This window comes from Cinclus cinclus, chromosome 2 (genome assembly GCF_963662255.1).
Source record: "Cinclus cinclus chromosome 2, bCinCin1.1, whole genome shotgun sequence".
Classification (NCBI taxonomy): domain Eukaryota; kingdom Metazoa; phylum Chordata; class Aves; order Passeriformes; family Cinclidae; genus Cinclus; species Cinclus cinclus.
Window position 1 is genome coordinate 1,170,534 of NC_085047.1, and position 11,259 is coordinate 1,181,792.

At 50.4% G+C, this 11,259-nt stretch overlaps 1 protein-coding gene across 1 annotated transcript in view; it reads left to right on the forward strand.

The window, feature by feature from the left end:
- HUNK (hormonally up-regulated Neu-associated kinase) overlaps positions 1 to 7,486 on the forward strand; it is a 38,652-nt gene extending 31,166 nt beyond the window's left edge. The window contains exons 9-10 of the mRNA XM_062511087.1: positions 4,487 to 4,715; positions 6,843 to 7,486. Coding sequence (XP_062367071.1) covers positions 4,487 to 4,715; positions 6,843 to 7,486 — 873 coding nt within the window. The remainder of the gene's footprint in view (positions 1 to 4,486; positions 4,716 to 6,842) is intronic.
- The last annotated feature ends 3,773 nt before the right edge of the window (positions 7,487 to 11,259 follow it).

The following is an 11,259-nucleotide window of genomic DNA, read 5'->3' on the forward strand; positions in this document are numbered from 1 at the left end:
TTTTAAATCTCTCTTGGGCAAAATGACGCAAACACGGGGGGGGCTCCATAGCTTCATCCTGGGGTGCAAGTTGCTGGTGTTATAAAAAGATGAAAACTGACGGCTCCTGAGGCTCTGAGCCTTGAGACCTTGGTGCTGTAGGACAGAGAGCGGAGTGACAACCAGGGTGACTCTCCTGGTGTCCCGGGCCAACCCTGGCTTGGCTGCCAGGAGCTGCACTAGCACAACACTCTTCAAAGTCAATTTTCTCTGCTCCTTAGCAGAAGTGATGCAGGATCAGCCCACTGCATCACGAAGGAATTCCCTTGGGCACACAGAAGATCTAACCTTTTGCTCTGTCGGTCTCCAGCCTTCTTGCTTGCAAGCAGAGAAGGTATTTTGCATTAAATCATGGCTGGATTTTTCTTCCCTGGCTGATTCCTTGCCAAGCACTGAAATTACAGGAGTAATATGAGCTGTGCAAGTCTTCCCTGCCAACACAAAGAGCAGCATTCTTGAGGAGTCCGCCTGTTCCCAAAGCTGCTCCTCAGCACTGGATTGATGATCTAATTGCAGGGGCAGATTTGTGTCGTGGCTGGTTTTGTTTATTATAAAGGCTGCTTGCAAGACAAGCTGAACTGCAAGCCAGATGGAAATATCAGGGCAAAGCACTTATTATTTTCTTGAATAAATCAAAACCCTCTCACTTGAGATGGATCATCAGTGGCTAGACTCAATGAATATGATATTTCACAAAGCTCCCACAGCCTACTCGAGCTGTTGCAGGGCAGCGTTCCCTGGAAGCAGAGGCATGTCCTGGGAGTTGAACGCTTCAGATCCTGCACGGGGCATCTTGGCTCTGTCTGGACCAGCTGCTGGTGTCACTTCCCTGAGCAGTGACAGAGCCACTGCACTCTGGGCTTCTGCATTCTCCAGGGATCAGCTCACAGCTTCTGCTCCCGTGCAGGGCAGGCTGAGCAAGGCCAGTTCCCTTCCCTGGGGAAAGCTGGAGACTCATGGCAGTGCCATGGTTTGTGGGCTTGCTTAGGGAGAGGAGCTCCCTGCAAAGCCTCTCCTGCACTCAGAGTTCGTCCCAGGGTAGCTGTTTAGAGGATGAGGGGGGTGTCATGTGTGTCTTGAAATATGTACCAGGGTGCACTCACTGTGCAGTAATAAATAAAAATAAAACAAAAATGCAATAATAATAATAATAATAATAATAGTAGTAGTAGTAGTAGTAGTAACAGCCTGTTCTCCTGCTGCATGGGCACAGAGTGTGGAAGTGCAGGCCAGTCTGGGCTAGGGGAGGGGGTCCCTGCCCATGGCAGGGGGTGGAGATGGGCTCTGAGCTCCTTTTCAACCTGTTCTCTGGCTCTACAATGCTTCCTGTCACTTTGGCTGCCCCCCCACAAGGGGATTATGTTAGTTGTGCTGTAGCAGGACAGGTGAAGCAGCACACAGGGGTGAAGGCACAACCTGGGATGCTTCTGCTGTCTGTAACTAAGGCAGGCATCTCTCCTAAAATCCTCCCCTTGGGTGGAACACAGCCCTGGCAGCGTCCAGTTCAGTGGGTGCCACTGTCACTCAGGGGAAGGGGTTTTGTAAGCTCAGGAAGGTTCATGAGCTGGAGATGGAATTCTCCTGATGCCTTCCCACCATTTCCAGAGCAGGAATTGGGAGCCACTGGTCCCTAGGCAGGCACTGCAGCCGAGCAGAGCTGCAGGTTGCCATGGGAATAAGAGGGGGAGGGATGGTCAGCTCCTGCTTCAGCACACCTGGAATTTCTCCCACCTCTCTCCAGCCACGGGAAATAAGGACTTGGCTTCAGGAGGGGCAGGGGGGCAGCAGCCATGTCCTGCCCCTCTTCTCCTCCGGCTGTGGGGGTTTCCAGGCTGGGGTCACTGCAGTGCTGTGCAGGGACAGGGAGGCAGGCAGGAGGCCGTGGCTCTCTCCACCTCTTCATTCGTGGAAGGGGTCTCGAATGGGCATGAGCGAATCCAGGGGAGCTGGTGGGCTCACAGGCGGAATTTGCAACTTTTAAAAATTGTCCCATCGCCGTGCCAGACATGGCCGAGGCAAATACCCTTTATCTGCCTTTCAGATCCATTGCTGGGACTAAGAGTAGGTTTTGAGGGTCAAGGTCAGGGCAGGAAATAGCAGAGGATGATGTAATTCCCAGCCTCTTCAAGTACAACACACCGGCACAGCAGCTCCTGCATGGTGGGGCAGCGGGACACGGCCCCGCAGTGCAGAGGGAACTTCTGCAACTCTCCTGGATGAAATCTTCCTTCCCTTTTCAAATGTAAGTGCCCGGCACCTTGGCAGTTCAGGGCTTTGGTCCCGAGCCTCTCACAATGTCAGCAGTTTCAGAAATCCTTCTAAGACAATTTGTGTTGTCCATCCAGCATGAAATAATTAATTGCCAGCAGCGGATGCGTGAATTTCCTGTGCCAGGGGTGCTTTAACTGTGTGTGGCTGTGGCTGAGAGAATGTACCAGCAGGGAGAGGGCAAAGGCAGGAGCACTTGGCAGGTGAGGAGCTGCAGCTTGGCTCGTGCACTCTCAGGCTAAAAATACTGCAGCCCTGGAACGTCCTGCACTCAGGCAGAGGCTGCAGCAACCAGCACACAGCTTCTTCCTCACCCGTCCAGACCAGCAGACAGCTCCCAGCAGTCTGGATTGGCTCCTGTGGGCTTATTATAGTCACCACTTAGTCTCATCCTCACAAGTGCCTTTATAAAAAGATCCCGGGGAGAGCCTGGTCTCTGCTGAAGACTCTCTTGACAGCTGAGTTTCGGAGCTGTGGGAGGAAAACGAAGTGTGGTGGGCTTAGAATTAGCTGTACACCTTCCCCTGGCTGCTGTGGCAGGGTGATATTCCCTCAGTGTTATTAGTGGTAGTATTGCTGCTGTGGTTTTTGCTGTCCTTGGCACCTCGGCCTCTCCAGGAGGGGCTGTGCCGGTGGGGCAGTGCCAGATCCACGCTGCTGCTCCCAGCTCAGCATGGACAGGCACCTCTGAAGGTGGGCAAAGGTGCACAGATCCCTGAGGGGCTCCTTGGTGCCTGTGGAAGGGCCAGCCAGCTGCAGCTAGCCAGAGGGAAAGGAGTTGGAGGGGATGAGGGATGGCTTCTTCTTTTTCTTCTTCTTCTTCTTCTTCTTCTTCTTCTCCTTCTCCTTCTCCTTCTCCTCCTCCTCCTCCTTCTCCTTCTCCTTCTCCTTCTCCTCCTCCTCCTCCTTCTCCTTCTCCTTCTCCTCCTCCTTCTCCTTCTCCTTCTCCCAAGTCACCCACCTAACCGTGTCGGTATTCAAACAGAAAACGCTGCCCTATGAGTCACTGAAGGTCTTCCTTCCAACTCTGTAACTCCTGAAAGGTTGCAGAGTCCAGCAGTGCCCAGACACCATCTGTGAAGGGAGCCTGGCTCCATCTGAGCTGGGAATGTTCATCATGAGTCCAGATTTTTGCCTCTTCTGTGTCTGCCTTGCTTCCAGAGATGTTTAGTGGCCCAGGAGAATCCAGGCTGTCTTCTGCATCTTTCTTGTCCTCTCTCACATGTTTCTATGCACTTTACTTTGAGGGTTTTAATGGACTCCACCTGAGCAAGCTTGCAAAAGAAAATCAGGAGCAGCAGTGCATAATTACCAGCCAAAACACGGGCACGTAACTGGGAGAGGGAACTTTCCTTCACTTTTTAAAAAAGACTTGTATTCACAGTGACCTTTTAATCAGATGCAGCAAAACACGTTGCTTAAACGAGGACTGTGACCACAAAGACAACCCCAAACCACCAAAACACATTTCTTAATGCGAAGTAAGACTTTGGGCTCCCCTAGAAATCAGTGTCAGGTAAAGGATGTTAATCAGTTTGCTGAATCCAGTGACTGGAAGAAGGTGCAGTGAATTTTCAGTGCAAAACAGTGCTTTGAAAGCTGGCTTCCTCTTCAGTCCTGCTCCCAGGTTCTGTTTTTCCTCTGTCTTCACTGGAGATCAGACCTATCTTCTTCTTGCAATCCCACCTTCAGCTGCCTTCCCCATCAGGACCAGGAGTTAGGACTCAGGGCTCAGGGCTGGCTCAGTAATTCTCTCCCCCTCTGTGTCTTGTGCAGTTGCAGAGATGCTGTAAAAGCAAGGGCTGTATTCCTCCAGATCTTGTGTGAACAGAAGATAAATGGCTCAAAGGCTCCAAACTTCTTTAAAACTTTGCAGCTCACCATTTTAAATCTCAGGGGGAGTGGAGTGAAGAGAAATTGATAACTGTTTTTGGTGCTTCAGTAGGGCGTTTCAGGTGTGGAGGAGCACAAACCTTCATCTGCTTCCTCCAAGAGAAAAGCTTTCCTTTCCCTTTAACTCTCCAAAAGCAGCTTTCACAGTGTCTGAATGCCAGAGCGGATGGGAGCCATGAAACCGTGGCAAACTGATCAGAGGATTTAGTTACTCTGAGTGGTCAGAATAAGTTCCTCGTAAATACACAGTACTTAACCCACCCTGTGGGTCTGGGGGTCACTGAAGCTTCCCTTGAGTAAACCAAACTCTTCTTGTTTGTTTTACAACCTAAAGGACAAAAAACTCAAAGAGCAAGAAAAGAAAGGGGAGATTCTTCTCCGTCAGCTCCCAAAGAAAACTGAGAAAAGTCCAGTTTCATATAGACATCCTTCTTCCTGTCTTGTCTCACAGATCCAGAACACCAAGGCTCTGCTGAAGGACCGGAAAGTCGCCAAGGCTGGGGGTCAGGACAAAGGTCAGTGGAGAAAGTCCAGTGCTGGGTCTGTGTGTGTGCACGTGTGGTGTGCCGTTCCTGAGCCTGTCCTGCCCTGCCTGGTGTGCGTGGGTGAGCAGAGGCTCCAGGCTGGCATTCCCTGTCTGGGTAATGCCAGCACACCTGGAAGGAGCCGCCCTGAGGAAGCCGTGGTGGTGCTCAGCAGGCAGGAGTCCTGGCTTTCCGTGTTGGATGGAATTCCTGCGGTGCTTTGAAAAAAAGCATCACCACACACCCCAGATCGCTGAAGAGCCCGAGAAGGTAGCCAAGCTTCTTCCTACCAGCCAGTGTTTTCCTGACAGGGGGCTAAGGAGCAGCACGGGAGAATCCCTGACCTCCAGGAGTCCCTGGCAGGAGCTGGTGGTGGAGCAATGGGAAAGAGGCACTGCCATCACCCAAAGGAGGGGGGGAAATCACGAGCAGGGAAAGGACAAGATGTGACAGCCGGAGGAGAGCAGAGCTTAAATCACCAAGGGCAGCCTGAGAGGGGTGGGTGAGAACTGCTGCCAAAAGGAGGGCGGAGAAGGGAGTGGAGGAAAAGGGGAGTGAGTCAGCAGGGAAAATGGGGTGTGGGCACTGCACACCTCGATGGGAGACACTGAGGAGCAGCAGGGTGATGTAGCCCACTGTTAAATAGGGAGCTAAATGAGGGGAGGTCACTGCAGAGAGCTGTGGGGAAACACAGTGGTGGAAAACACTTACTGTGGTGTCAGGGGATTATTCAGAGTGGTGGCTTGTGATGCTTTCACGCTCATTGTCGTGACTTGGTAATTTATCATTTGTTGTGCTCAGCGTGTAAAAAATTGTCCAAATAAAGTGTCTGTCTGGCAGCACAGGAACCTCTGCTGCAAGCAGAGAGCTGGTCAGGAATGGGACATGCTTCACATGAAAAAATGTAAAAAAACAAAGCCTAAAATGCCCATTTTGCTCAGATTTGCTGTGGCTTTTGGGAGGAAGACACAGGGGGAAGAAAAGCCAGTTTGTTTTTTCACTCTCTAGGTTTCTCCCTGCTTTTTTGTTCTGAAACCTGAAAATCATGCAGATGTCAGCTAAAGCATTTCTCTGCTTATGGAGACTATGTTTTGACACACCTTGAATAACTTTGGCCAGTCTTAGAAAGCAACTGGCCAGACTGGACTTTTTTTTTTTTACCAGACAAGTGTGAGATTTCATCCTGTTCATCCATTCAGGTCTCAACCCCTGACAAGACCATCCCTCCACAAGAGGCACATGTGAGATTTGTGGCTGAGTGCTGGCAGACCTAAATTATTTTAGATGCTTTTTAGATGATTTGAGAGAGAGGGAGATGATGGAATAGCTACCAGTTAATTCAGTTAAGGGGAACCTGGCAGTCAGGTTCTTTGGACAGCTTTCCATCGAGGCAGCAAAACGTGCCTTGCTTGTGCTTAGCTTGGCATAAGGCAGTGCCAGCATTCTGTAGGAACTGAGCAGATCTTCTCCACGAGCTGTTTTTTTTGTGGGGTTTTTTTTGTTGTTTTTTTTGTTGCTGTTGTTGTTTTTGTTTTTTTGTTTTGTTTTGTTTTGACTGGGCCAAATCCTGCGAGGGTTATTCCATTCCTTTTCAGCCCTTGCTGGAGGAAGGCTCTCACTGAAGTTGGTGCAGCAAATCTGTCCCAACTGTAACAGCCTGAATCCGCCCAGTGCTGCAGCTCCGTACTTACAGGTGTGCAACCAGGAACAGATTTGGTTCCAAAATGCAGGGAGAGCCATCAGGGACTAACTCATTGTGCTTCCCGGTGTCTCTAGGTGTGCAGGGCCCAGCAAGAGCCACACAGAGCTGTTCTAAGAAAGGAGAAATGTGAGGTTTCTCAGGCGTGGTGTTAGAGGGTATCATTAATACAAACAGCTGAAGACATCTGTGGCTTGCCTTTTCAAGTGGCCTGCCTCAGTTTCAGCACTTCTCCTGCCCCTGTGCACAAGGGCAGATAAATTCCCCGGGATGCAATGGTGTCAGCGTTAGGGAATTGGGTTCTGGGTGTATCCCAGACCCCTCGGAGCGGGTGCCTTTACCAGGCTGCTGAGTTTGGGGCGCTGCAGTGCTGGGAGCTGCAATGTTCTCCTGTGCTTCCTTCCCCCGTTGCTTTGCAGACTCCGGCGGTGGCGTGAGCCCCTTCCACGAGCCCCTGGCACCCAAGATGGGCTGTGTCACTTCCAGCTCCCTGGAATACCTGGAGGTCCAGCAGCCACCCCCCAGGACCCCCCGGCTCCTCAAGAGGCAGGAGTCTCCCCAGCCGGAGCCGTCCCGGATCGGGGGCCGGGCAAAGGACTCCCCTCTCATCCTGAACATCGTTCACTCCTTCGAGTCGGTTGACAGAGAGGACCAGATAGACCAGGTCTCCCCTTCTCACCAGTACAGAGTTTTAGGCTCCCCGATGAATTTCCCTTACAAAAGCTCGAGTGAAAGGACACTGTCCCCGCTGTTTCCCCCGGGGAGCGCGTCCCCCGTCCACCCCACCCAGGTCTCCTTCACCTACGAAGAGAAAGCCTATCCGGCCAAGGAGGAGGCAGTGTCCCCCACCCAGCTGGTCCCCAGCAACCCGCTGGGCAGCCCCAACTGTGTGAAAAGCAGGGGCAGGTTCCCCATGATGGGGATCGGACAGATGCTGAGGAAGAGGAACCAGACCATGCAGCCGGCCAGCGAAAAGCCCCTGGAAGCCAGGATGCCTCAGCTGCAGCAGATGAGCCCCACGCAGATTTCCTTCAACACAGAGGCTGTCAGTGGCCAGTGTTAGTCTTGACGTCCTGGGATTTGCGCTGCTCTTCTCTGGGATCCACCCTTTTTCTCCTTTAAACAAGAAGGGAAAGCCACAGGCACAGCTGCTGTCACCTCGGGACACCCCGCAGCGGTGCAGCACAGGAAATCGGAGGTTTGCTTGCAAGGGAGGCACTGTCCGAAGTATCGAAGCTGAAAGAAAAGGGCTCTGTTTGTGCTGCTAAGAAATACTCGCATTTGGCACCTGACTGTACAGTAAAACATCCTGCGAGAGCTGCGTGGATCTGCATTTTTCACTGCTCTCGCCCGGCTGGAGGAGCCTCCAGCAGCCAGGGTTTGGTTCCTCCAGGAAATCAGTGGTGCCACGGAGGCCGGGCCAGGATCTGTGGTGAGACCGTCCCTGCTCCACCTGCCTGTGCTGCTGCTGCAGGCATTGCTCCCAGGCCAGGGGAGGGGGAAAATCCCAAACGCTCCGGCCAAAGTGAGCTTGCTGACAAGCCCTGCCTTTTGCCGTGAAGGTGGCAAAAGCTTGAATGAGGACACGAGTGGTCTAAATCAGAAAAAGTGGGAATATTGGAATTCAAGGCAGATTTTACTGTTAATTACATAAAATAGGTAATAACGCAATCCCTCTCTTCTTTTTTTTCATAAAGAAAACTGTGATTTAATTGTCACAAAAAACGTGATTATTTACAAACAAGGGTCATCATGTGGAAATTCACTGCATTAGCCCCTGTTTCATCAAGGCAGCATTGGACACACCTGAAGGCTTCTCTGAGACTGCAGTGAATTAAACAGACTAATAAAGGACACGTAAACCTGTACCAAGTCCCTTTTATACTCCGAGGTTGGTAATGTAGTGGTTACCAAAAACTGGGTATTGTTATGAGCAGTGAAGATTAACTTTCTAAAAAGACACCATGTTCTGTATACCCGTCTTGTTTTTCTAAGTAAATGATACATCTGAGAGGTTGGCAACATTTTTTTTGGTTCCGCTTCTGTCCTCAAACCATTCCCTATAAACTAGAAGGTTTAGCCAAAGACAAAGGCTGCTTTTTTCTCTCGTCTGTGCCACCCCTGTGTACGTGTTTGTGTGTTCAGAGCATCTCAGCAAAGCCTGTTCCCCTCAGCACTGGAGATTGGCACTGGAGACTCCGTGTGCACCTTCAGTGGAGTGAGGACTCCCACCTCTGGGGGAGTTGTGCTACCTGTTAAATGACACATAAGAAAGCCCAATATGAAGAGAAAAGACAGCCCTGAAGCAATTTTATCCATTTTCAGATCAAGAAGTGTTGCATTCTGTTTGTAGAGAGCACCTGCGCATCCCAGGGGGCCAGTTGAACTCCTTCATTGGTAAACATCAGAGCATTTTCATTCTCTTCTGCTGAGAAACATGTTTGTGCTGCCAAGCCAGTGGGCAGGGAGCACTGAAATCAGGGACCACTGAAATCAGGGACCACTGAAATCAGGGACCACTGAAATCAGAGACCACTGAAATCAGGGATCACTGAAATCAGGGACCACTGAAATCAGGGAGCACTGAAATCAGGGACCACTGAAATCAGAGACCACTGAAATCAGGGACCACTGAAATCAGAGACCACTGAAATCAGAGACCACTGAAATCAGGGAGCACTGAAATCAGAGACCACTGAAATCAGGGAGCACTGAAATCAGGGACCACTGAAATCAGAGACCACTGAAATCAGGGACCACTGAAATCAGGGACCACTGAAATCAGAGAGCACTGAAATCAGGGACCACTGAAATTAGGGACCACTGAAATCAGAGACCACTGAAATCAGGGACCACTGAAATTAGGGACCACTGAAATCAGAGACCACTGAAATCAGGGATCACTGAAATCCCCCCTTTGTGTGCATCAGACTCACATACCTGAACTGATGGCAGATACTGACTTGAATTACAAACTCAGGTTTACTTGGAGCCCAATAAAAGGTTGGGGGAGGCAGGAGAGAGACATATTTAGCGGCGGGGTTGTTGGTTTGTTTTTGTTTTTTGTTTTTGTTTTTTTGTGGAAACACAGGAAATATGTGTGAGAATCAGAATGAAAACAAACGCTAAATCTTTTATTACATTTATAGAGAATATATGAGTACTGCACTGCTAAAACCTAACCGTGTATTCAGCATAGTCAGTAGCCATGTACAGTCCAAGTGCAGTGACCACAGAAGGGACCCACAGAATATCACAGTGGAAATTCCAGGGTGGGGGGAAGAAAGCTGTATTTGGTATCATTATTAAATACAAGTGCTTTTTGGACAAGATTGCCACAGGCTGCTGACTCTGTTTGCCAGGTCACTGTGCAGCAGAGATTAGCTCAGGACAAAAACTACAAGGCCAGTTTGGATGGGGCTTGGAGCAACCTGGTCCAGTGGAGGGTCGAGGTCTTTTTCTGGTGTTTGCCTCAGTCTTGGCACCAAACCTGCCATGAATCTGTCTGACAGCTGAAAATACACCTTACACCTCAGGCTGAGCTTTGGTGTGAGATGGAGACACCTCTGTGGGGCTTTTCTGAGCTGCTGGTCACAGGCAGAGCCCATGGAAACACTCCCAGGAGGGTTTTGTAAACTGGCTGATTGTTGGGCAGCAGCTCAGGATCCAGAGTGGTTAAAGTGTTTTTGTTCAGGTTCTTCTGCCTGGAAAAACAGGTGTTGGATTTGTTCAGTGATAAAGATCAGAAATCAGCTGCTGGTGCTGAAGATGTTGGTCTTTGTACTTCTCCTGTAAAATGGGCTGCTAAATACTGAAAAAAATCACTGCTTGTAGCACCCCAAGCTCATATGGGCCATGCTTGTCCAGAAGTGAGCAGAAAATTCAGGGGAGCCGGTGCTCTGTGCAGGAGTCTGGATTTTGCCTGTCTCTTCCCTGATTTTTCCATCCTCTGCGGCCACAAATGGTCAATTTTCTCTCAGGTATCCTCCCTCCACACGGCTTCCTTGGAGCATCCCAGAACTCTTCAGTGTTTGATCTCAAAGGAAGCCTGGAATAGGATGCTTCCTGCTACTGAGGCACAGGCAATCAGAAGAACAAAGGGATGGAGCCTAGAGTGAGTTTGGAGTTTGCAGGAGCATCTCTGCTGTCTCCCTGCTGATGCCAGGAGAGAAGTAAGATGGTTATCGAGTAAGGTTGAGGTGCTAAGCTTGCTTTAAAACTAAAAGAAATACGGTCTTTATTAATGTTTGCATGAAGAGCACTCTCCTACCTGTACAAGGGGGGAAACCCCAATTCCTTGTCTCTCTCACAGGCAGAAAGGACAGGATCCAGAGCACAGAAAGGTCACAGGATGGCTGTTAGATAACATGAGGTTTGCCTCTCCCATCTCTGCCTGCTCCCAGACAATTTTCCCGTGTGTTGACTTGGAGCCATGTCTCCTGTGCATCCCAATGAGCCGACTGCAGTTTCCTCTACCTGGTCACCAACCCTCGTAATGTCTGGAAAATGTCTGATTTCAGACTCCTGTTGGTAGAAAGCAGCCAGGAGGGCTCAGAAGCTCTCCAGGAGGCTGAGGGATGCTGGAATGGGGTCTGTGACAGGTGCTGTCAGGCGTGGCCTTTTCTGACAGCTCATAAACAGAAACCCAAGGCCTTTTTCTTTGTTTAAACACCAAGGGAAATTTCAGTTGTGAAAGCACTGATCTGCAACGGGTCTGCCTCGATCCTCGGTTCAAAAGCTACCCAACCTTTCCCATTCCTGGCCCCAGAGACAGGAGATTCTCTCAGTTCCTCCAGTGTAGAGGGAGGTTTGTGCAGAGGTGTCCCTGCAGTGCCA